At 50.3% G+C, this 24,325-nt stretch overlaps 4 protein-coding genes across 7 annotated transcripts in view; 2 read left to right on the plus strand and 2 right to left on the minus strand.

Moving 5' to 3' along the window:
• Window positions 1-367: 367 nt before the first annotated feature.
• LOC130029158 (transmembrane protein 198-like) lies at window positions 368-4,449 on the minus strand. Of its 2 annotated transcripts, none has more exons than XM_056120041.1 (5): window positions 4,278-4,449; window positions 2,652-2,909; window positions 1,546-2,127; window positions 641-798; window positions 368-537 (listed from the first exon to the last, which is right to left on the minus strand). In XM_056120041.1, exons 2-5 carry the CDS (start codon window positions 2,848-2,850, stop codon window positions 400-402), a joined length of 1,077 nt encoding a protein of 358 aa, XP_055976016.1. In that variant the 5' UTR covers window positions 2,851-2,909; window positions 4,278-4,449; the 3' UTR covers window positions 368-399. The 2 variants fall into 2 exon arrangements, with proteins under 2 accessions (XP_055976016.1, XP_055976015.1); XM_056120040.1 differs by having other exon boundaries at window positions 641-801; window positions 4,278-4,446.
• A 1,188-nt stretch (window positions 4,450-5,637) lies between these two features.
• On the plus strand, window positions 5,638-15,916 carry DNAJC14 (DnaJ heat shock protein family (Hsp40) member C14). 2 transcript variants are annotated; one of them, XM_056120019.1, is made up of 8 exons: window positions 5,654-5,797; window positions 6,193-6,378; window positions 6,427-7,689; window positions 11,988-12,094; window positions 12,299-12,418; window positions 14,228-14,388; window positions 14,995-15,097; window positions 15,273-15,916. In XM_056120019.1, exons 2-8 carry the CDS (start codon window positions 6,247-6,249, stop codon window positions 15,481-15,483), a joined length of 2,097 nt encoding a protein of 698 aa, XP_055975994.1. In that variant the 5' UTR covers window positions 5,654-5,797; window positions 6,193-6,246; the 3' UTR covers window positions 15,484-15,916. The 2 variants fall into 2 exon arrangements, with proteins under 2 accessions (XP_055975993.1, XP_055975994.1); XM_056120018.1 differs by having other exon boundaries at window positions 5,638-5,797; window positions 6,193-7,689.
• On the minus strand, window positions 15,553-19,800 carry ORMDL2 (ORMDL sphingolipid biosynthesis regulator 2). Of its 2 annotated transcripts, none has more exons than XM_056120050.1 (4): window positions 19,680-19,800; window positions 18,784-18,958; window positions 18,470-18,621; window positions 15,553-16,891 (listed from the first exon to the last, which is right to left on the minus strand). In XM_056120050.1, exons 2-4 carry the CDS (start codon window positions 18,955-18,957, stop codon window positions 16,756-16,758), a joined length of 462 nt encoding a protein of 153 aa, XP_055976025.1. In that variant the 5' UTR covers window position 18,958; window positions 19,680-19,800; the 3' UTR covers window positions 15,553-16,755. The 2 variants fall into 2 exon arrangements, with proteins under 2 accessions (XP_055976025.1, XP_055976026.1); XM_056120051.1 differs by lacking the exon at window positions 19,680-19,800 and adding an exon at window positions 19,064-19,155.
• Window positions 19,801-20,063: 263 nt separating this feature from the next.
• Window positions 20,064-24,325, plus strand: part of SARNP (SAP domain containing ribonucleoprotein) — a 52,284-nt gene continuing 48,022 nt past the window's right edge. Inside the window, exon 1 of the mRNA XM_056120047.1 lies at window positions 20,064-20,116. Coding sequence (XP_055976022.1) covers window positions 20,081-20,116 — 36 coding nt within the window. The 5' untranslated portion in view covers window positions 20,064-20,080. The remainder of the gene's footprint in view (window positions 20,117-24,325) is intronic.

Raw genomic sequence — 24,325 nt, forward strand, 5'->3', positions numbered from 1 at the left:
AGCCAAAAAAAAAAAAAATTCAGACCAGGGCACCTCTACTATTTGATTCCTATTTCCATTTCCTCTCCCCACTAGCTTCATTTCCATCTGACCCAGGAACATCCCTACAGGATTGGTCTGGGTGGACATTCTCAGGGGCTGTTCCTGGTTCTTTGCTTAGGAGTGATCCCTGACAGTGCTCAGGGAGCCATATGTGGTGCTGGGGATTTGAACCAGGGTCACGGTTGACGCAGCTGCATGCAAGTGCCTTATCTCCTATACAATCTCTCCCGCTCTTATACACAAAGTCTATCCCAACTTCACGAAGCGGCAGGGTCAAGTGGAGGTCCCTTGGTCATAGGCCCCATCCACCTAAATTCCGGTCCCTGCTTGTGACGAAGTTTCAATGCGGAAGTAGGCTCAGGTCTGGGTGGGACCCAAAGGGGTGTTGAGAGGTACAGTAGAACCACAGTCAGAATCCAAGTCCACTATGGTGTGAGGTGCTGTGGCCATGGGGCCTGGTCCCAGCTGACGTTCTCGAAGGCTCTGGAGATAACTCTGCAGGGGCACAGAGCAGAGAGGGCAGTGGGAAGGGGCTGGGCCAGAGTCTCCCCCCCACCTGCCTCCCAGACCCCAGAAGGCCTCCCTGCCCCCCACTCACGGGAGCCAGACTGTCTGCAGGGCTGCGGGTGCTGGGGCACAGCTGGCGCCGGTAGCTGCCGTCACGCAGCCCCACCGCATGAGACGTCCGGTGCCACTTGGCCTCTTGCTGACGGAGCCGGAGGAGTTGGAGATGCCTTTGCTGCTGGCTCAGCACCACTGCTTGGGAGGGGGCAGCCCAGATTCAGGGAGACCTTTGGTGACCCTTGCTCCCACCAAGAGCGTACTCACGCCCTGAAGAAACCCACTGGATTCCCTGTGATGGTGCTCTCAATGCTCCTCTTCACTCCAGTTATTCTACAAGAAATCTCGGGACCTCCCTGGAACTCTGCTTTTCTTCTTAAATACTGTCCAATAACTCTTCCCAGAAGCTTCTGACACTTTCTCTTCTCATTCTTTTTCTTTTTCAGTATTTGGGCCACACCAAGCAATTCTCAGGGCTTACTCCTGGCTCTGTACTCAGGAGTGTTGGGGATTGAAGCCGGGAAAGCTGCATGCAACGCAAGCACCCTGCTCACTAAACTATCCCTCCAGCCCAGCCCTTCTCTTTTTTTTTTTTTTTTTTTTTTTTTTTTTGCTTTTTGGGTCACACCCGGCAACGCACAGGGGTTACTCCTGGCTCAACTCAGGAATTACTCCTGGCGGTGCTCAGGGGACCATATGGGATGCTGGGAATTGAACCCGGGTCGGCCGCGTGCAAGGCAAACGCCCTACCCACTGTGCTATCTCTCCAGTCCGCAGCCCTTCTCTTCTTACTCTGATTCGGTGCTTCTAACTTGAACTTTCAATGCTCCATCCCATTCACCTTAGCACCTCCTCCCTCTTCCCCCAGTCTGCCTCCAGTCTGGAGACTGGGAACGCCAGAAGGCATAGATTGACTGCTTCTGTACCGTGGCATTAACTCACCGTTGGCATGACCTCCATGTTCCTCATCCATGAGCTTCCACTGTGCTAGGGCCCCAAGAGCCCCCAGGGCTGGCCAGGTGCCCAGCAAGACCCAGCTATACCAGCAGAGAGGAGGCAAGGCCGGAAGTGCCTGCAAACGTTGGCCTAGCCGACTGCCCAGGGCCAGCCCCTCCAGGAAGTAGTCAGCACAGGCCACCAGCACTGCTGCCCCCAGCAGGGCTGTGCCCAGAACGGTGAATGGACGTGGCCACCGAAGTGTGAGGAGAGCTCCGAGCAGTGCCAGTCCCACCAATCCACCAGCTGGCACCCAGGCTGAAGGCGGCTGGTAGATGGGCTCAGTGCCGAGCAGGGCACCAGCACCCATGGTGACGCCTAGCAGGAGACCAGTCAGGAAGAGCCCCACACTGCGAACCAGCATGGTGACCAGGCCGCAGAGGAGTCCGATGCCCAGCGCAATGCCTGCGCTCACCTCCAGGCTCAGTTGTGTCTCTAGCACTCGCTCCTTGTGGCACAACAGGAAGATGACCAGCGCCCCAGACAGCAGACCGGAGAGAAACATCACTGCCTTGAAGCAGCGGTAGCCTGGGAAGGGAGGCAGGAGACACTGAGACACAGTACGGGGCAGAGGGTCTGCGGGGACGGATGTGATGAATGAGGAGAGGAATGTCTGACCAGAGGAGCAGAGGACACGAGCAGCACTGTGACTTCAAGACAACAGCACTGGGGATGATCTCAGGGACTTTGCAGCAAGTGGGAGGGAACGGGAGTGAAGTCAATAGCAAGATGGATGCACTGAGCCGAGCTAGTTCTTGCAGGTAGGTAGATGGGAAGAAATCAGCAGAGGCCGAATAAGGTCAGTAGAGAAGGTGAAAGAGCCTTAAGCATGGTAGGTGAGGTGGGGATGAGATTTGAGGTAGTATATTTTTAGGGGGTCAGAAGTATGGGAAGGACAGGAAGAGGTGGCAGGAATAGCAGGGGTCACACTAAAGGTAGGACTCCCATGAGAGGAGCAGAGGTGACCCAGGAGTACAGGATAAAGTTGGCATCATATTCGAGGGTGACAGTCTCGAGCAGCTGCCCCCTGAGAACCCGGGCTCTGCCCTCACCGAAGCAGCAGTAGATGATTCCAAAGCAGCAGCAAAGAGCACACACCAGGGCGGGTGCCAGTTCAGTACTGTCCTGGGATTTCAAGAGACATCTTAGATCTGGAGGCTCTGGGAGTTGTTGATTAAAGGGCTTGGGGTCAGAGGTCATGACCAAGGGCAGCAAGGCTTCCTCCATGGCCAAAGGAGAGAAGGTAGTCATGAGGGGGAGTGTCAGCTCTTCTCATCCGTCCATGAATGCCTTTGAGGGGACTGGGAAACCTGTGAGGGAGGTAGGGACAGGAGCTCAGGTACCCACGGATGACTTTGTACCTCTATTTCTTTTTTTTCTGGTCTGTTTTTGAGCCACACTTAGCAGTGCTCAGGGTTTATTCCAGCTCTGAGCTCTGGGGTCACTCCTGGAAGGGCTTGAGGGGCCATATAGGATGCCGAGGATTGAACCTGGACCAGCCATATCCAAGGCAATCAGTGCCATACCCGCTATGCTATCCCTCAGGCCCACTCTATTTCTTTCTTTTGGTGGTGGTGGGGGGACTTTTTCGGTCATACCCAGTGTTGCTCAGGGGTTACTCCTGGCTCTGTGCTCAGGAATTATTCCCGGCAGTGCTCAGGGGAGCATATGGGATGGCAGGGATTGAACCAGGGTTGGCCCCCGTGCAAGGCAAACGTCCTACCCCACTGTATCGTCGCTCTGGCCTCTGCTATTTCTTTTGTAGAAAGGCTGGGATCATGGGGTCAAGTGGAGAATTGGGTGGAGGGGAGTTAACTGGCTCTTGACATCCTCCCACTCCCAAGGATACTACATAAAACTTAAATGAAAATCCTAGCACTTAATGAGTCTTTCCCTAGCCCCTAGCTTTCAAAGGTGGACCAGGAGGAGGAAGGCTTGAAGGCTGAGGGGGCCAGGGCACACGGGGCTGGTGGGTAAGGGTCCAGCACCCTGTTCCTCTTGAAAGAACTCTGCAGTTAGGACTCCAAACTAGCTCTCTGGCCCGGGAAATGTGGGGTTAAAAGTTTGGGAGAGGAGGAGGAAGAGGAGAGAATGAGTCATGCAAGGGTCTCCTGACAGCTGTTCCAACACTAGGGAAAGAAGAAGGAAGACAAAACCCAGAAAACTAGAAACCCACTAGACACCAAAAAACCAAAAAGTCTGGAACAAGGAATGAAGTAGAGACAGCCGCCCCACACTTTGGAGTCTGAAGCCTCAGCTTTAAGTAGAGATGGCATTGTTGGGGGAAGGGGCTTCCAGACCACCACAGTCCTACTCCCAGGGCACCTCATGAGACACGCAGATACCTTGCCACAGACTTCTCACCTCTGCACAGTGGAAGGTCTCACCCCACCCCTCCCTGGCCCCAGGGGTATCAGGACTGGGGAGCGGGGGAGGGGGGACGGGGGGGGGACGGGGGGGGGGGGACACTTGAGTTTAGTCTTGAGAAGGGAGGGTCGGGCATAGGGTCCACAGGGTCGGGTAGGGCTGACGGAGTGCCCCGCAGCTGTCTTCTTTGGGGCATTAAGGCACCCTGGAGGGCTGGCCTGAGGAATTCCTGAGGTTCCTCTCCTAACCCGCTTGAGTGGTCGGGGGACCCTAAACAAGGAGAGGTTGGGGAGGGGGTGTTCACTACTCACCACCCCGCCAGGGTTGAGGAGAGGAGGGGGTAGCAGTGCTTCCCTAGACTTCCAGCTGCATCCCCTGCCCGGATGTCCTAAGGCGTTAGGGTGGCTGTCCCGTTTGGGTACCCCCGGGGCCACTCTGTTCCTCGTTCCCTTAAACTCTAGCAAGTCTGAACCCAAGCCCGGTGAGAGAAACGCAACCAGCTTGGGGGGGCTGGGGGCGGGGGGAGCAAGGGGGCCAAGAGTGGGTGGGGGGTGGCTGACATCACGGGGCGGGCCCCTTCGATTCTGTGCGCTGTGTGCGGGGGAACCCGGCTTGCCCACTCCTCTAGCCGGGGCCGGGGACCCTTCCCCACCCACAGCAGGGTAAGGTCGCGAGGACATCGAAGGAGGTTTAGGAAAAAGCCCCAGAATACTTAGGCGATGAATCACTAGAAGCTCTCAACGCCCGCTCTGGGGTCTCAGCGTCCCCCTGCCTTGGGTTTGGTTTCTCCCGCTTCCTAGAGAATTGGAGTATTGTCTCCTGGAGAACCCGGCGTACGGGATCGGGGATTCGGGGAAGGGGCTCTCACTGGTCTGGGGGCGTCGGCGGGGGGGTTCATGGGTGGAAGAACTTGCGGGGCACGACGGGCACTGGAAGGGAGACGACTACCCAGAGAAGCGTGTGCAGAAGGCACCGACCGAGCGGATGCTGGTCGGGTGTCGGTGGGGGGGCGGGTGGACGGCGACCAAACTGCCCGCTATGCAAATGAGATGCAAAGCAGCACGCAGTTGAGTGCAGTAAACTGGGGCCCTCCGCGCCAGTCCTGAGCCCAGTGGAGGTAGGCCCTGCCGGTCCTGCTTCGTAACGGGGCTGGCTCCGGGCCGAGGGAGCTCAGTTGTGCGGGGGCAGCTCGCCAGTTGGATTAGACGCTGGGGAGGCCGAAAGTTGCCGGGAAAGAGGGAGCCGCACTGGGGAAGGGGGAGGGGCAGGGCGGGGGCTGGCCCGGGGCGCCCTCTCCTCTGCTCCACCTCCGTTTCCTACAAAGAGGCCTCTGTCTTCGCCGCAACCAGCAGGGCTGTGGTTCCTCTAGGTCCCTGAGTTGGTCTGCAAGGGAAAGAGGCTCGGTGGCTGTCCTTTATCTCCCAGTCTCGGCCAAGCCCAAGAACACAGCCAGAGGACCCTTGAAATCCTGCCCCTACAGCGGAGCCTGTTCTCTTCGTTTCCTGCAGAGCTACCCGGCGGGGATCCCTCTTCAGCACGCGGAGGGCTCCGGCAGCGGGCACTTTAAGGGGCGGGGCCGAAGCTAACCCCGCCCCCAGGCCTCCGCCTCCGATTTGCCTTAGCGTCGGCTAGACGGGCTCGCGCCTTCTCTTCTTCTCGGCCCTTCCCTGGTGACCCCGGAAGTGGAAGTAGGTGCGGGTCTACGGCCTCGGCGGGGACGGAAGGCGGAAGCGGAGCGTGAGCAGGAGGCGGAGCCGGGGGAGCTGCTCCAGTAGCTCCCCCTGGCCCCAGGCTCAGCTGCTCGAGGGGGAGGAGTCACCGCCGCTCTCCGGTGAGTTACCTTCGCCCTCCCGGCCCCACTCGAGGGCTTCCCGACGGTTTTTCTCGGGGGCTACCCCACGCTCCGCCCCCAGGTTTTCCTGGAGGGCCTCGCAGTCCCCACCCTTTTCGGGCTGTCTGCGGCCCCCCTTTCCGGTAGCCTTTGCCTTTCCCCCAAGATCGGGCCAGGACCACACCCTGTGCGGCACCTCCCTCTTCTCTAGATCCTGGGGAAAGAAAAAAAAACGGGCTAGGAGGGAGGGAGCAGGGGAGCAGGGTTGCGTTAATGTCGGCGATGGCTCAGGGCTGGGCGTGAAGTTGGGATTTGCTTAGACCCCTCCCCCAGTTGAAGAGGAACTGAACCCTTCCCTTCTTCCTGCCATGCCCACCTTGATACCTTTGTTACAGGCTTTAACTTCCCATGATGGCTGTGACTTAGAGCCCTCAGGAAGGCCTGGGGTCATGGCCCAGAAGCACCCCGGAGAAAGAGGGTTGTGTAGAGCCCACCACGGTGGTGGTACTTCCCTCAGGACTTTAGGGCCTTCTGGTGGCCCTGAAATTCTTTCGTTCTCAGGACTCAGGGACTCAGCGGGGCGTGCTGCTAATGGTACCCGCTGCCGTGCTGCTAATGGTACCCGCTGCCGTGCTGCTAATGGTACCCGCTGCCTCACAGAACACTCTAGTCCTAAGTACACAGAGCCCCCAAACCCAGCTCACTGGTCGGATCCAAGCCATGGCTCCCCAAGAGGCCCAGGCCCACCTCGGGCTAGAGAGGACCCGGATCAGAGTGAGGCATATTCAGAAGAAGAATCGGGAGTGGATCAGGAACTCTCAAGAGAAACTGAGGCCAGGTGCCAGGAGCATGGAAACCCTTCTTTTCTTACCATTCCGTCTGCTTGCAACTGCCATGGAATCTCGGAAGGGCTGTACTCCGGGGGAAAGGAGAGCTTGGCTAGCACCTTTTGCCACCACTGTACCTCTCCAGCTTTGGAGGAAGATGAAGAGAAATACAATGATGAGGAACCTCTTAAGTTCCCCAGTGATTTTTCACGAGAACCCAGTGGAAAGAAACCTCCTGCCCGGAGACAGCGGCACCGGCTTCCAGCCAAGGAGGATACTCGGGAGGGTGGACGCAGGGATCCCAGGTCTCCTGGTCGACATCGGCTGGGCCGGAAACGAAGTCAGGCAGAGAGACGCCGAGGCATAGGACTGTGGGGAGCTGAGGAACTGTGTCAGCTAGGACAGGCGGGCTTTTGGTGGATGATCGAACTGCTGGTATTGGTGGGAGAATATGTGGAAGCTTGTGGCCATCTGATCTATGCATGCAGGCAGCTGAATGGCAGTGATCTGGATCTTTTTCGAGTCTGGGTGGGAGTCTGGGCAGGGCGACTTGGGGGCTGGGCCCAGGTGGTGTTCTGTTTTCTCAGCCAGGGATTTCTCTATGGGACAGGGCTGTTCACCCGCTTTCTCAGACTACTGGGTGCTTTGTTGCTCCTGGCACTGGCCCTCTTCTTGGGCTGTCTGCAGTTGAGCTGGCAGTTTCTCCTGGGATTGGGTGACCGTTCAGGCTGGAGAGGTAGAGCTACCTGGCTTTTCTCTTGGCTCGATTCTCCTACCTTGCAGCGTTGCGTGACTATGTTGAGAGAGAGTAGGCCATGGCAGCTGCTGGTAAGAATGGTTCAGTGGGGTTGGCTTGAGTTGCCTTGGGTGAAGCGGAGGACCAATAGACAAGGGAATGCACCTGCAGCAAGTAGTCGCTTCTGCCAGCCTGAAGAGGAAGTGGCTCGACTCTTGACTATGGCTGAGGTTCCTGAAGATGAGCTAAACCCTTTCCACGTGTTGGGGGTTGAAGCCACAGCATCAGATGTTGAATTGAAGAAGGCCTATCGGCAGCTGGCAGTGATGGTAAGTATCCTTTCTTTACTCTTACTCATTTTCATTTTCTATTGTAATTTTGGAGGGAGTAGAATTAAGGGAAAGACAGAATAAACAATTACTTGAAGCTGAAGGGTAATGTTTGTGTGGGAGGAGGGTGTTTGCGCCACACCAGTGGTACTCAAGGCTACTCCTGGCTGTGTTGGGAGGTCACATCTGGTGATCCTCAGGGGGACTATGCGGTGTCTGTGACAAATTAGGGTTAACCGTATGCACGGAAAGCACCTTAACTCCTGTACTACATTTTCAGTCCTAGATGGTAACTCTTTGAAACTTAAAATTATTTTTGCCACAACTTGCAGTGCTCAGGATTTGTCCCTGACTTTGTGCTTAGGAATAAACTCCTGGCAGTGCTCAGGGGACCAGGGGACCATATTAGTGCTGAGGATTATATCCAGGTTAGCCACATGCAGGGCAAGTGCCTTATTTTTGTACTATCTCTCCAATCCCCAAATACTATAAATTAAAAAATAGTCTATTGGGATGGGGGTGGAGGGTGCTGTACCCAGCGATACCCAGGGCATACTCATGGCACTGTGCTTCAGGATCACTCCAAGAGGTACTCAGAGGACCCATATGTACTCCCGTGGATTGAGCCAGGATTTGCCACGTGAAAGGCAAATGCCTTACCCCCTGTACAGTTTCTCTGGCCCCAGAACTTTTTTTTTTGAGGTTGGGGGTGTGTTTGAGTCTCACAACCGGCTGTGTCGAGAGCCTCCTCCTGGCTCTGATTTCAGTGATCTCAGAGATCACTCCTGGCAGTGTGTATGTGGGGGTTACTATGGGGTGCCAGGGATTGAATGTGGATTGGCTATGTGCAAGGCAAGCCCCCCTACCTGCTGTACTATTGCTCCCTTTCCCAGAAAACTTTCTGTTTGATGGGATATATGAAGTGGTGCTGAGGGCTTACTCCTGGCTCTCAGTTTAAGAATCACCCCTGGTGGGGCTTGGAGGATCACGTGGACTTATGGGGATTAAACCCCAGCCAGTTTTGTGCAAGGCAAACACCTTATCTCTGGCCCTGAAAACATTTTAATGATTGAAGAGGATAACTTTAATTCCTAGGGAAGTCATAAAGACATTTCCCCCTCTAATATGGATTCTTACATTTTTTAGGGGTTTTTTAGGTCCTGAGATTTATTTTTGTTGGTGCTATGGATCAAACTCAGGTCTTATCCATGCAAGGCATATAGTTAAGTATTGACCTACATCGCTGAGTGGTTTTTTTTTTTTTTGCGGGGGGAGGGTGGGTGGAGATGGATTTTTGAACCATACCCAGTGGTGTTCAATGACTCTTTCTGGCTTTGTGCTCAGAAGTGTCCCCAGTGGTGCTTTGGATTGAACTGGGGTCAGCTGCATCAAGGTAAGCAGCTCCCACTCTCCCTGCCCCCCTTATTTAAGTGAAATGAACTGAATGTAGAGGTCTCTTGAGTGTGTTGGAGCCATTCACCTTGGAATATCCAATTGGAATTCCTCTGACTAGCATAGAGAAAGAAGCTGAGTTAGCAAACCTGCCATAGAGATAATACAAGCAGGAAAGGTACTTGCCTTGCATACTGATGATCTGAGTTCAATCCCTGGCATCCCATATACTTCCCAGGCATTGCCAGGAGTGATTCCTGAGTACCATGCTAGGAGTAAGCTCTGAGTACTTTGGGATGTGGCCCCCAAACAAACAAACAAAAAGCCTGTCAGTTGCTCTCTCTTGAACAAAAGGTTTTTTGAGCACTGGGAAATCTACTTGTCCCAGACCTGCAAGTATGGATGTCATTCTATTTGGGGAAGGTTCAGAAGGTCATGAAAGAGATGATTTTCAGGGCTGGAGAGATAGCACAGTGGGTAGGGTGTTTTCCTTGCACGCGGCTGACCCGGGTTCGATTCCCAGCATCCTATATGGTCCCCCGAGCACCGCCAGGAGTAATTCCTGAGTGCATGAGCCAGGAATAACCCCTGTGCATCGCCAGGTGTGACCCAAAAAGGAAAAAAAAAAGATTTTGGAAGAAAATGTGGAAGAAACAAACCATCTTAAGAGCAGCAGTCAGGTGGGAAAAACAAGAAAGAGAATGAACATTAAGTCCTGTATATCAAGCATGAAAATATGGTTGCTTTTGTTTTTTAGAGGGGTAAAGATGGGAGTTGTGATGTACTATATGATGAGAGAAATGGTTTAATCATGTGATCAAATTGCTATGAAATATTAGATTATGGGACTGGAGAGATTGTACAGGGGCTAAGGTGCTATTCTTACACAGGGCTGACCCCGGTATAGTTCTCAGCTCAGTTCCCTGAGCATAGACAGGAGTGACCCTTGAGCATAGAGCCAGGAATAGCTCCTGAGCACCAGCAGGTGTGACCCCCAAATTAAAAATAAATATTACTATTTAAAATTTTTTGTTTTGGGGGGCTGGAGCAATAGCACAGAGGGTAGGGCGTTTGCCTTGCACGCAGCCAACATGGCCAACACAGGTTCGATTCCCAGCATCCCATATGGTCCCCAAGCCCTCCAGGAGTAATTCCTGAGTGCATGAGCCAGGAGTAACCCCTGAGCATCGCTGGGTGTGACCCAAAAAGCAAAAAAAAAAAAAATTTTGTTTTGGGCCATGCCTGGCAGTACTCAGGGGTTACTCCTGGCTATGCACTCAGGAATTACTCCTGGAGGGCTTGGGGACCATATGGGATGCCAGGGATCAAACCCCGGTCAGCTGCGTGCAAGTACCCTACTACCTGCACTCTCTCTCTGGCCCTGAAAATTGATTTTTTTTTTCTATTTTGTTTATCCAGCAGTGCTTGGGTGGAGGGGATGGGAGCATGTAGTGCAACCACATCCAGGGGTCCCACAGGCAAAACATCGGCTCCAGTCCTTTGAACTATTTTTCTCTGGCCCTAGATTCCTATTGGATACCATTTCTATTACTATTTCAGTGCAAGACTTTATAATGAATATAAGAAATATAGGTAAATTATATTAGCAGTTTCTTTTACTATGTGGAACTGGACTGGCAAAACAGTATAGTGTGCAAGCCATCCGGGGTTCTATGACACTCAAGTGGAATAGACAACTGAGGTGCTTATTAATCATTTTATTAATAAAGGATGAGGCCTGTAACTTAGCAAAGAACAAAACTAATTTGGTAGGAAATGTATACAGTTTAGAGGATAGTCTGAATTTTTTTGTGGGGGTGGGGAGGGGCACCTGATTGTGCTCAGGGTTTGTCTGGCTCTGAACTCAGGGATCACTCCTGGCAGGGCTTGGCGGGCTAAGGGGTGCTGGGGATTGAACCCAGGTTGGCTACATGCAAGACAAGCACCTTACCCAATGTACTATCTCTAGCCCCATCTTCCCTGTACTCCAAAGTTCTCATTTATTTTTCTGGGCCAAATTTTCTGTGGGTTTTTTTTTCCTAGTTGCAGTTCTGATATGTGCGTATGTGTGTGCACATATATAAATACATATGTAAATTTATATACATATGTAATATATACATTTAAATATACATACACACATATAAATATATATGGAATTTTAACACATATAAATGTGTTACAACACATATATAAATATAAAATTTTGAGTTATTATAGTGTGGATTTCTTTTAAATAGAACCCTTGACTGTCCTTGCTAAGCCCCAGAGTAACCATGACTATAAGGATGTTCTATGTACATTGGAATTGTCAATGACTTAACAGGAGGCTGTAGGAAAAGAATACCATTTTTTTGGCAGAAAAGGTTGAAAAATGGATTAAAAGTCTTTGAAGGTTGAAATAGAATATTTCATCTTTAGGAGAAAGGCAGCTATTGTAGGAAGTTTTGTGTAGATAGAATTTTCAATTTACAGAGTAATGGGTTTGAGTATGTAACATTGTCAGAATGCTGTATGACAATAAGGGTCAAATGTGCAGGCTCAGTACGCATGTACCAGCCAGGTAGGGTAGTAAACAAGCATCTGGGTTTGCCTAGGATTGGTGTTGTCTCCTAAAGGCATCAAGTTAAACAGCACTAAAGTTAGGACAGCTATAGACTTGGATGGTACTGTGCTATACACTGTTCTCATTTACTACTCCCAACAATTCATGGGAGATAAAATATTTTGGGTCATATAGCAAGTAAGTGACTGATTTGTGTCTTTAACTGAGAGCTGTCTGCAGACAGAGCAGTTAATCATTAAGCTATACTGACTCTCCAAAAAGGTGCTAAGAAAATCTTTTAATATGTTATTTTGACCAATTGGGGAGAAGGGATAGATTTTAATGAAATCTGTTTTGGTAGGTTCATCCTGACAAAAATCACCATCCCCGGGCTGAGGAGGCTTTCAAGGTTTTGCGGGCAGCTTGGGACATTGTCAGCAACCCTGAAAGGCGGAAGGAATATGAGATGTAAGTTGAAGCTGGGAAACTGTTAGATGTGGCTGATGTTTAATCTTTAATAGCAGATATTCCTGGACTTGTGAATGTTGGCTCTCCAAGGGAGAGAATAAATTGCTTGTCTTTCTAGCTAGCCAGGGTCTCCAAAATGTTGATAAATCTGATTTCTTCATCCCTTACTTAATACCATGACTTACAATGCCTTTCTTCACTTAGGAAACGAATGGCAGAGAATGAATTGAGCCGTTCAGTGAATGAATTTCTTTCCAAGCTGCAGGATGACCTCAAGGAGGCAATGAATACTATGATGTGCAGCCGATGCCAGGGAAAGCATAAGTATGACACAGGACAGTAATGAGACAGCACGGGGATCGGGCAGACAAGAACTTTTATTGGTGGTTGTGGGATGCAGGCGCGGGGGGCCTGACTGTCCTCGCCGCCGGGGCCCCTTGGAGGGGAGCGGGTTGAGCTTTCCTCCCCGCCCCGACCAGGGCTCCGGCAGCCAAAGACCTCCAGGACCAGCCACCACCATGCTGAGACCACTCTCCGCACACATGAATGTACTGGCAGAGGGACAAAGTCACGCGGGTTCCGGGGCCGAGATCTCCAAGCCTATTCGGATTGGGGCTGAGCATCCTCCACCCAGATCCTCCAAATTCCAGTAGGCGGGGGTCACACCCACCAACTGGCCCCCTGGCGCCGTGTAATCCCATCAGCGGCCAAGACTCAGAAACTATAAAAACCAGCTCCCAGAAGAGAACAGGGCAGTCTCCTGCCCCCGCGCCTGACTGTCCTCGCCGCCGGGGCCCCTTGGAGGGGAGCGGGTTGAGCTTTCCTCCCCGCCCCGACCCGGGCTCCGGCAGCCAAAGACCTCCAGGACCAGCCACCACCATGCTGAGACCACTCTCCGCACACATGAAGGTACTGGCAGAGGGACAAAGTCACGCAGGTTCCGGGGCCGAGATCTCCAAGCCTACTCGGATTTGGGCCGAGCATCCTCCACCCAGATCCTCCAAATTCCAGTAGGTGGGGGTCACACCCACCAACCGGCCCCCTGGAATCCCATCAGCGGCCAAGACTTAGAGACTATAAAAACCAGCTCCCGGAACCACGCGGCCGTGCGACATCTTATTATGACATCTTATTATCTCATTCCTACTTTGGACAAGGTAAAGGCCCTCCCGTTGATCGTCGATTTGCTCGAGCGGGCCCAGTAACGTCTCCATTGGAGACTTTGTTGTTACTGTGTCTGGCATATCGAATACTCTCGGTAGCTTGCCGGGCTCTCCGAGAGGGGCGGAGCAATCGAACTCGGGTCGGCCATGTTGGCCGCTTGTAAGGCGAACGCCCTACCCGCTGTGCTATCGCTCCATTCCTACTTTGGACAAGGGCTGGAGCGATAGCACAGCGGGTAGGGCGTTCGCCTTACAAGCGGCCAACATGGCCGACCCGAGTTCGATTCCTCCGCCCCTCTCGGAGAGCCCGGCAAGCTACCGAGAGTATTCGATATGCCAGACACAGTAACAACAAAGTCTCCAATGGAGACGTTACTGGGCCCGCTCGAGCAAATCGACGATCAACGGGAGGGCCTTTACCTTACCTTTACCTTACTTTGGACAAACTGGCAGGCTACCGAATGTAACCTGCCCACACGGCAGAGTCTGACAAACTCCCTGTGGCGTACCCAATATGCCAAATACCAGTAACAATGATGGGTTTCATTCTCCTAAAGAGCCTTGAATATAATCTCAGGGCTAGGATGAAGGAGACGTTACTGGGGCCTGCTCGAGGCAATCGACGAATAACAGGATGATTTGTGATTTGTGGGATACAGATGGTAAACAGAAGGAACTTGAGGTTTCTGCTTTCGTCTTAATTTTCAGGAAATTGGGATTTGAATTAACAGTAAGGAAAACTGAGCTGTAGATGTGGCTTAAGTAGAGCACATCCCATGCATGTGTGAAACCCTGAGTTCGATCCCTGCATTAGGTTGGCCCTGAGCACCTTAATGATATCCATCTATCATATTTAACTGAGAGGGGATAGTTTTACATGTTGCAACCATATTTAGCAATAATAAGACTATTGCAAGGTGCTAGGTAGACCTAACAAATTATGAGGGAATTATTCATTTTTGGATTGCAGGAGGTTTGAAATGGACCGGGAAGCAAAGAGTGCCAGATACTGTGCTGAGTGTAATAAGCTACATCCTGCTGAGGAGGGAGACTTTTGGGCAGAATCAAGCATGTTTGGTCTCAAGATCACATACTTTGCACTGATGGATGGAAAGGTGTACGACATCACAGGTAGGATTTTGTCCTCTAGAAAGATGGGTTCAAGGACTGGAGAGGTGATATAGGGGTTATTGCTACAGCCTTGCATGCAGCTGACCCTGGGTTGATCCCTAGCACCACATGGCTGCCTGAACACCAGAGATGAGTCCCCAGTACCACTTGATATGGCCCAACCTTTTTCCCAGAAAACAAAAAATAGGGGTTTGAGCCGGAGGGATAGTACAGTGGGTAGGGTACTTACCTTGCAAGTGGCTGACCTAGGTTCAATCCCTGGTACCAATCATTCCTCAAACCCTGCCAGGAGTGATCCGAGTACAGAGCTAGGAATAAGCCCTTAGCACAATTAGGTACAACCCCAAAACAACAAAAAAGAATGAAAAAGTGACTGGCGCTATACTACAGTGGGTAGGGCATTTGCCTTGCCTTGATCCTTGGCATCCCATATGGTCTCCTTAGCTCTGTCAGGAGTAGTTCCTGAGTGTAGAGCCAGGAGTAAGCCATGAGCATCGCCAGGTGTTGGCACCCCTTACCTTCCAACCCCCCCCCCCAAAAAAAAGAAACTTTGGCTCATATATACACAAAACTGTCATTTTTGCTAATTATTTCTCCTGTTTACAGAATGGGCTGGATGCCAGCGCGTGGGAATCTCTCCAGACACCCACAGAGTCCCCTATCACATCTCATTTGGTTCTCGGCTCCCAGGCACCAGTGGGCGGCAGAGGTAGGTGACAGTTCAATAATTTACCTTATTGTAGTTCTGCATCTTGTTTCAGATGACATGATGTTTAGGAACCTAGATTTCGTATTCTTTAAGAAGTTTGGGAACTGATAAACTGTAAGAACTCTTGCTTCATTTTTTTTTTTTTGCTTCATTATTTTTTCTGTTTTCTTCCCAGAGCCACTCCAGATTCCCCTCCTGCAGACCTTCAGGATTTCTTGAGTCGGATCTTTCAAGTACCCCCAGGCCATATGTCCAATGGAAACTTCTTTGCAGCTCCTCAGCCTGGCCCCGGACCCACTACACCCTCCAAGCCCAACAACACAGTACCCAAGGGAGAAACCAAACCGAAGAGGCGGAAGAAAGTGAGGAGGCCCTTCCAACGTTAACGCCCCAACTCTTTCTTCCTCAAATCAATGTCAGGGAGTCCAAAGGGCTGTGTACAGCACAGGATGGAGTTTGATTTATTTTTAAATACTTAAAAAAAAAGGGAAACTTTCAAGCTCATATTGTTCACTCAGTACTTATAGGAAGCCCTGAAACTACTCTCCCTCTTCCACCAGCACCCAGGAACTGAATTTTGTCTTCTGACAATACCAAAGAAATTAGGGAGTAACTAGAGCAAGATCTAGGGCCTAGACCTGGGCTGGACAGTATCTCCCATAGCAATGTGGGTATCTCCTGGGTTCTAGAGCTATTGTCTTATTTTTTGCTTCTAGAGCAGATGACACTTTCCTTCCTCTTTAAATTACAAGTTTTCTTACTTCATAACCCATTTCAGGAGGGAATTCCATCCTTTACCCAGAAGAACTAGTTGAAAGAGAGAACAAGAAACATGTAGCCCTTACTATAGGAACGGAAGTTGGAGAGTAGGAACTCTGATGAATTTTTTCTTTGACTTTCACCCAGTGTCCTGTTGATGCAGGGATGACCAAAATAATTTTTAAAAAGCCCTCTGCCCTTTGGTGAGGGAAAAGGAAAGAGGAACTTCAGGCAGCCCCCTTATGATCCAAGGGTTTGTATTTTTAAAATTTTGTTCATATTTGTATGTAAATATCTATTTAAAGCCAGGGAATTATCTTTCTATAAATATGTAACTGGCAATCTGTATCTTCCCTCTCTTTCTTTGCTCACATAGCTGGAGCCCCCTTTCTCACTTGAGAATTCATTTCCCTACTAATTGTTAGCTGAGTGAAGGGTACCTCCTTCTGGATCAAGGGAGAGGGGATAAGAAATACCTTACAGAAGTTTTGTTCAGTAAGTCAGCATTTCATCTTTCTTCCCCAGCCTTATGAAGATATCTCCCTACCCTTACTGCTGACCAAATTGTAGTCACATCTGGAAAAAAAAAAGAACTTTATTTTAAAGAAAACAGCATAATGCTGTAAGGGTGTGAGGGTGGATGACATAGAAAAATTTAACTACGAAAAAAGCTGCCCAGACATGGCTTCCTATCACAGAGGAACCATTTGACCCTTATCTCACTTGCCTTCCCTGATTCAAAAAAGTATCTGCTCTTAGCAGGGTTGGACCCAGGAACCCCATTGTCCAATGTCTTTGTCCTTAGAGTTTGGGAAAAGTTGTATAGTTATTAGGCTTTCAAGATAAGAGACTGTAATGGTACAGCCCTTTGTTCCAGCAGTTTTCCCCTGGCACATCCCTTAGTACTTGTTGATGCCAAAGAGACGAACTCCATGGAATTGGGGCAACTTTGGAAGTAGTACACTGAGCAATGAAGTTGTGTTGATGAAGAAGTGAGCAGCATCATATTTGGTGTAGAAACTGGCCAGAAGGTAGCTGGGGAAAGAAAAAACAGGTTTAAGTGAAGTTGGCCTTCCCTATTTGTATCCATAGCTTTCTAGTGCCTTGTGTGTGTGTGTGTGTGTGTGTGTGTGTGTGTGTGCATGCGTGCACGCACACACACAGGGTTCTGGGAATTGAACCTAGGATCTCATACATACAAGGCATGCACTCTACCACTGAGCTGTACCCCCAACTCTTTTTCTATTTTAAATAATCAGTTTTATTGCATTAATCCTGTGGTAGCACTGTAGGACTGTCATCCCATTGTTCATCGATTTGTTCAGGCAGGCACCAGTAATGTCTCCATTGTGAGACTTGTTACTGTTTTTGGCATATCGAATATGGCACAGGGAGCTTGCCAGGCTCTCCGAGAGGGGCAGAGGGATCTTATGGTATAAAAAAAAATCCATTATATTTATTTTATGGTTGGGAAGATAATCAGAGAGCACCTCTTACTGGGAGACTTGTTAAGTTAGTAATTTGTGTGTATATTAGGGCCTTTTGGATACATCTGATAGTGCTCAGCTACTCCTGGCTCAGTGCTGAGTATTGTTCCTAGGAATGATGCAGTGCCAGGGATCAAACCAGGATCTCCCAGCCACTGAGCTATCTTTAGTATTTTTTTTGTAAATATATATTTTGTGGTGTTAGGGTTCAAAACAGGTCTCACGCAGGAAAGTCAAGTATGTGCTCTTGAGCTGTATCACTGAGCTGTATCCTGAGCCCTTAATTTATGTTCTTAAATTATTATGTGGCAGATGATAGTTGAAGCAATTTCAAGGCTGGATAACTTGAGTCCTACTTGCTTCTCCCCAGTTGTGGGGATTTTTTGTTTGCTTATTTATTTTAAAAGACTTGACATTAGTTCTGCCTTTTATCATTTACTTAGTGTAAAATCATTTGGTTTTACTGGGTGTTTTATCTTTTCTCAATTGCTTCTCCATTCCTTACTTATCCATTTCTCTGCTAAGATGGCGTGAATTGCCTAATTACTGTCTTCTACTTTTTATTGCTTTCCCCAGATTTAGATCATCTACTGTACCATAATTATCTTCAAAGGGTCTAAGTGAGTAGTATGACTTTTTTGGGGATAAGGGGAGTGAAGTGCTTAGCAACAGTGCTCTAGCGCTACTAGGATTATACCTTGCATTGCTTGAGGGACCATGAGGTGCCAATGCCAGGGGTCAGCTTGGGACCTTGGCATGCAAGGCATTGTGCTCTACCTTTGATCTATCTCCCCAGACCAGAGTAGTCTATTATTTTAAGATTTAACTTTATTTAAAAAAAAAAAAATATATATATATATATTTGGGTTTGGGGAGCCACACCCAGTGCTGTTTAAGAGCTCTTCCTGGATCTGCTTGGATATGACCCCTGGAGGGCTTAGGGGACCACATTCATATGAATTGATCCAGGGTAAGCACCAGGCAAAAAGCAAGTGCCTTCACCTCTGTACTATCTCTTTGGCCCCCGTAGCTGTTTTTTTTTTTTTTTAACTTTAAGGCTTCCATGTGGGCTTTGAAGCACATCCTGAATCTCCCATCTCCTTCCCTACTCTACCCTGCAACTCACAGTACAATAGGAGAGATGCTGAGGAATTTTCTGGAAGAAGTAAATTGTAGCCCATAGTCCATCTGTTCCCAGTGTGTCAGCAGCCGAGCCTTTCCTTGGTCAGGGGTTTCAAAAGGTGTCCCTTTCACTGTATGCAGGAAAACATACATAGCCTGGGAGGAGGCAAAGGGGAGGCAGAAAATAGTTCTTCAGTTCAAGTAGTAGGCTGTTGTCCCAAATGAAGATACACGCTCCCCCCCACCCCCCCAAGTCTGAGATTTTCTCTTGGCTGGGAAAGGCACGTGGGTGGGTAATAAGGGCCAGTTAATGCTCACCAAGTTATGGATGACGTTGGTCAGGGTCCAGACGACTGGAATGCTGAGGAAGGGGATGCTGAGGAGGACCACATGCAGCAGGCCGACGAGGATGATGTAGGCCAGCCAGATGCCCCTGCTGTTCATCACTCGGGTGTTTGGGTTGACTTCGCTGTGTGCCACCCCCACATTCATCCTGCCAGGGTGGGGAGCAGGCAGGTGTCCAATTTCCTTCCACCCTCCCCCGTCCCCAGGTGTGCGCTCCCCCGAGTGGGCTCCTGAACAGCCCACACCCCCTGACCTCACGGGGAATAAAGCATTCTGTCACTTCCTCCAATCGCTCATCGGCACCGGGATCCCCGCACTCAGCGCACCGGGACGGGGGAGCTTGCCGGTGGGGCGCCTGTTCCGGACAGCGCCGTCTCCTTTCCTGGAGAAGTTCACAAGCGCCCGGGATTCACAGAGGGTTCCGGGAAACGAGGACCCCCGGAGGGCTGAAGGGACGACGCCCCTCGAACGTCCGTCGTTTCCTCTGGGGCTCGTCCCGTCCCGTCTCCCCCGCTGGCCCAAGGCTTTTGGTCGCGGCAAGAAAGGACCCGGGCTGGGCGTCTCGGACGACGAGCCCGAGCTCCGACTCTAGGGCGTTCTCCGAGCTGTCGCATCTGGCACGGCCAAGTGCCCACTCGTGCTGGCTGGAAAGCCGAGGAGGCCCAGCTCGGAAGCAGCTTCTGTCCTCCCCGCTCTACCTCGCCCCCCTGAATCCTAGTACTAAATTCGCCCCGTGCTGCTCTCACGCGTCCCCGACTCGTCCGGGGCCCTTCCGTGCTCCCCAGCTCGGGCTCGAGCCCGCCGCCTCACCCAGAGCCTCCCACCATCTTGCCTCACCACCCGGCCCCCCGCGCCCCCGAAGCCCCTACCTGCCAGCTTCGGAAGCCGGTCGGGCTCGGGGCGCGGCGCTCGCTCCTACACCTGCGGTCTCCAGGAAGCTGCCGCCCTCACCGCCTCTGCCGCCTCCTGATTGGCGGGGCCGGATTGGCGCTGCCGCCGCTCGTTGGTCCGCGGGTTACGAGGGGCAGGCGCAATTGGCCGCCGCTGCTGTCGTTCAGAAGGCGCAGGACCCGCCCTTCTCCCCGTCCCACCTTTCGGGAGAGGTGGAGAAAGGGGTGTAGAGGCGAGAGAGCGACGCCCGCTGTCGGCTAATGGGAGGAGCCGATGGTTTGAGGTGGAGTAAAAGTGGCAGCGATTGGTTAGCCCGGGCTGCCTGCCCTAGGCGGGAGCTCTCGGAGGCGGAGGCTGCGGGCGTGGGGGGGGCAGCAAGATGGCGACGGAGACGGTGGAGCTGCATAAGCTGAAGGTACCGGGGACGGGGGCTTAGGACTGACTTGGGCTTTTGTGGGGACTGAATTCTGCCGGGCAGCATGCGCCTTTTCCCACGTGAACTCTTCGCAGGCTTTTCCACTTCGTTTTTTCAGCTCCCAGCCTAGTTCTGCTCTTTTGTGCTTCCCCTTCGCTCCCCGCTACGCCTTCCTGGGTTTTCCGTTTCTTTCGGTGTACTTTCAGTGCCTGTCCTCGCAGTGTTGGCCCCCTTCATGGTTGTGCCGTCAGTCCCCTCTCCTCACCTGGTTGTGGAAGTTGCACTTCCCTGGGGTTCTCGCCGGGGCCGCGTTACGTCAGTGCTCCCCTCTTGAGCTCCTTGCCCTGCCCGAGAAAACCCCTTTTCTCCCCGGGCTTCTTGCTTTCCTGTCTGTTGTTCCCGTTTGCAAGTGGCACCTTGATGTCTTTCTGCTTGTCGAGCCCTTCCGCGGGAAAAAAAAATGCTTGGTCTTTTTTGAACTTGGGGGCAAACCTCCCGGGCGAACTTGGAATGAGGCCTCCTCCACGAAACGTGGGTTCACGCGCCCTCGTAAGGGGGACGTGAAGAGTTGGAAGTGCAGGCAGACCCCGACGTAGAAGTTGTGGGATGCCTCGCGCGGGTCCCCCGCGTCCCCCCTCCCCCACCCGCCTGGTTCCGGCCGGACCCCTCGGTGCCGGAGAGCCACCCCGGGCCGCACGAGTGGGCAAAGCCGTTCCGGGTTTGGGATGCTCGCTCCTCTCCTGCGGCCCAGGGTCCCCTGCCCTGCATCTCCTGGTGTCACCGCTGGGTGACACTCTGTTACAGCTTTGAAAGTCAGGTCTGCAACTCCTGGGAAGCGTTGCCCACGTTCAGATCGGTCTTTTTTCCTCAAAGAGAAGCGTAGGTTTGTTTTTTAGGGTGAATTAAGAGAGTATTGTGATTAGCTATACATTGTGGTTTCACGGGCAGTTTTCCCATCATGTTTTAGTCACATCATTCCGGGGAACTTTGGAAAAACCAGGCTGAGTTAGCCAGAGCTGAAACGTAATGCCTTTAAAGCTTGAAGAGCTTTAAGAAAACTCGTAAGGAAAATAAGGGTAGGTAGACGCCTTTAGCCATTTTTTTTTAACTCACATTGAGCCTTTCTGTGAATGTTTATAGATCTACACTTGGATTCAAAACTATTCTAGTGGGGTTTTGTATTTTTCCTGGGGTTTACTTTTTTTTTTTTACTTGGTGACCCTGAATGTGTAGCTTATATTAACAGTCTTCTAATGTAATAGAGTTAAACAGTTTACAGGATCTCAATAAAAACCAAACAATTGGGGGCTGGAGCAATAGCACAGCGGGTAGGGCATTTGCCTTGCGTGCTGCTGTCCCCCCAGCATCCCATAGGGTTCCCCAAGCACCGCCAGGAGTAACCCCTGTGCATCCCCAGGTGTGACCCAACAAGCAAAACAAAACAAACAATTTAACAACCACCACCAGTCTATGTAGTCTTAAATAAGATATATTACCGAAGAGCAGCTCCTTGAACTACATCTTAATCTTTGTAATCTTGAGAGAACACTGAATGAAAAGTTAAGTTTTTCTGGACTTACTTTGGTACTTTGCCATGTTGCACTTAAAGTCTCGGTTTTCTGTTTGTTTGGTTTTGGGACCACACCCAGTGCTCGGGGCTTACTCCTGACTGTCAGGGATCACTCCTGGCCATGCTCTAGGGATCTTAAATAGTGTCAAGGTGGTACCAGAGACCTAACCCAAGTGTATGAGTCAAGTGCTCTGCCTGCTGTATTACATTTCTCCGATGCTTAAAGTCACGGTTTCTAAGAACCCGCCACATAAAGTGAGGGCTTACTATACATTTTTGTATGTTATGAAACAATCAGAAAAGGAATTTTTGAAAAATTTTATATTCCTATAAAAATTGGAGTAGGAGTATTGAATATTTCTTATCATCTCTGTTCTTGAAGCCACTGGAGTAAGTCAGAAGCCTTATAAAGACTTTATGTTTGTTTATGTAGTGCTGCCATAAAATCTGTATATATTAAGGGCTATATTAAAATTGATTGAATAAGATCTTCTGACCTAATTTCAGATATTATAATCTTAAGAGAACATGAAGTGCTCTAGACAGTCTAGAAAAAGGATTCACTCTCATAATCACCATGGCTTGGGCTGGAACAATAGCACAGCAGGTAGGGTGTTTGTCTTGCACACGGCTGACCCGGGGAGCCCGGCAAGATAACGAGAAGAATATCCCGCCCGTACAGCAGAGCCTGGCAAGCTCCCCGTGGCATATTCGATACGCTTAAAACAGTAACAAGTCTCACAATGGAGACGTAACTGGTGCCCACTCGAGCAAATAGATGAACAACAGGAGGACAGTGCTGCAATCACCATTGCTTATCTTTGCTTTTTCTCTAGAGCAACCTCTTAACCTTTTGGAGGTCACAGATCTTTTTGAAACTGATGAAAGGTATGGACCCTCGAAAAAGGCTTGTACATGTACTTTGTATGAAATTTGAGGGCTTCATAGAAGTTTGTAGCCCGAGGAGTCCATGGACCTCTCTCTAATTAAGAACCCATGCCTTTAATTCTGACTTCAAGGACATTTAATATTTGATTTCACTGTTCCTTTTGATGGAGTGATCCTGACCTTTGGGTTGACTTAGGATTTTATCTCTTTTAAATATTCTTTGATTTGATTTTGTTTTGGGGCCACACCTGTGTGGGAGAGTCATGCAGCACCAGGGATTGAACTCTGGCCCAGTTTTCCACCCCTTCTGAGCTATCTCAGATTTACTCCTGATTCAGGAGTAGTCCTGGTGTGTAGTGTGAAGATCCATATGTAGTGTGAAGATCAAACCCAGATTGGTCACATGCAAGGTAGTCGGCCTACCTACTGTACTGTTACTCTAGCCCTTAAAACTTCTTATAAGGAGTCTGGGAAGGAATGGAAAACCAGCCCAGAGTTCACCCCGTGGTGCTGCACGACTCTCCAGAACATCCCCATCTGTAACCCTAGTAGTTCCTCAGCACTGCCTGACCTGAGCACTTAACTGTCAAGCTCACACTGTGGTGTCAAGTATTACTGGAAGTAGCCCAACCTCTTTGGCTGTTTCTATCATTACAAAGAGAATTTAAGGCTTTAGGATAGGATCACAGACTGAAAGAATAGGTTCTAAAGTATCACTTGTCATCCCCTTGCTGCATCCATTTGGTGACATTTCCACTTGTGAGGACTGGTATTGTTACTGTTTTTGGCATATCGAATATGCTATGGGAAGCTTGCCAGGCTTTGCTGTGCGGGCGGGATACTCTCGGTAGCTTCCCTGGCTCTCTGAGAGGGACAGAGAAATCGAACCCTGGTCGGCCACGTGTAAGGCAAACGCCCTACCCGCTGTGCTAAAGTAAGATGAAAAAATGTTACCTGAATTGTAATGTCAATCTGCATCAACTACAAATTTCTGAAGATTTTATGGAAATAGAACTGGAGCAATAGAAATAGAAATAGAGCTGGAGCGATAGCACAGCAGTAGGGTGTTTGCCTTACACGCAGTCAACTTGGCCAACCTGAGTCCGATTCCTCCGCCCATCTCGCAGAGCCCGGCAAGCTACCCGTGACATATTCGATATGCCAAACACAGTAACAACAAGTCTCACAACAGAGACGTTACTGTGCCCGCTCGAGCAAATTGATGAACAACAGGAGGACAGTGCTATATACAGTGCTTGTGGAAATGGCATCATTTTACTTGGAAAGAGATATGAATTATGGGGCTGGAGCAATTGTATAGCGGGTACAGTGTTTGCCTTGCATGTGGCTGACCTGGATTCAATCCCTGACATCCCATATGGTCCCCCAGGTACTGCCAGGAGTAATTCCTGAGTGCAGGAAAAAAAGGTGTGAGTGAAAATGTGGAAATGAAATTGTAGTAAATTTTGTTGAATTTTGAATTGTAAATTGTAAAAGTATTAGATTTCCAAATCAGTGGTGAGAAAGGAACTACTGCAGAAGAGTAAAGGTGGACTAGTACTGATGAGAACAGTGAGACATTTGGAATACTGAAACATAAAGTGTTTATTTGTTGGTAGCTGAACATAGATTAGAAAGAAACATCACAAACTGACTTTAATTTATGAAAGGTGTGGTCTGGCATGGGGATGGGGAATTTAATGGCCTAGGGTTTTTTCTCTTTCTTTAGCTAAAGTTGTTGCTACTCTGAT

The sequence above is a fragment of the Sorex fumeus genome, unplaced genomic scaffold, assembly GCF_029834395.1.
Source record: "Sorex fumeus unplaced genomic scaffold, SorFum_2.1 ptg000042l, whole genome shotgun sequence".
NCBI lineage: Eukaryota > Metazoa > Chordata > Mammalia > Eulipotyphla > Soricidae > Sorex > Sorex fumeus.

What these genes read in the sequence shown, in the direction of transcription:
- ORMDL2 (XM_056120050.1), bottom strand. Translation starts at nt 18,957, where the DNA reads ATGAATGTGGGGGTGGCACACAGCGAAGTCAACCCAAACACCCGAGTG. An exon ending in CCAACGTCATCCATAACTTG is followed by an intron (nt 18,622 to 18,783) that starts GTGAGCATTAAC and finishes GCCTCCTCCCAG; the next exon opens with GCTATGTATGTTTTCCTGCA. An exon ending in AGCATCTCTCCTATTGTACT is followed by an intron (nt 16,892 to 18,469) that starts GTGAGTTGCAGG and finishes TTCTTTCCCCAG; the next exon opens with CTACCTTCTGGCCAGTTTCT.
- LOC130029158 (XM_056120040.1), bottom strand. Translation starts at nt 2,850, where the DNA reads ATGACTACCTTCTCTCCTTTGGCCATGGAGGAAGCCTTGCTGCCCTTG. An exon ending in AATCATCTACTGCTGCTTCG is followed by an intron (nt 2,128 to 2,651) that starts GTGAGGGCAGAG and finishes CTCCCTTCCCAG; the next exon opens with GCTACCGCTGCTTCAAGGCA. An exon ending in CTGCAGACAGTCTGGCTCCC is followed by an intron (nt 538 to 640) that starts GTGAGTGGGGGG and finishes GTGCCCCTGCAG; the next exon opens with AGTTATCTCCAGAGCCTTCG.
- DNAJC14 (XM_056120018.1), top strand. Translation starts at nt 6,247, where the DNA reads ATGGCCCAGAAGCACCCCGGAGAAAGAGGGTTGTGTAGAGCCCACCAC. An exon ending in ATCGGCAGCTGGCAGTGATG is followed by an intron (nt 7,690 to 11,987) that starts GTAAGTATCCTT and finishes CTGTTTTGGTAG; the next exon opens with GTTCATCCTGACAAAAATCA. An exon ending in AAAGGTGTACGACATCACAG is followed by an intron (nt 14,389 to 14,994) that starts GTAGGATTTTGT and finishes TCCTGTTTACAG; the next exon opens with AATGGGCTGGATGCCAGCGC.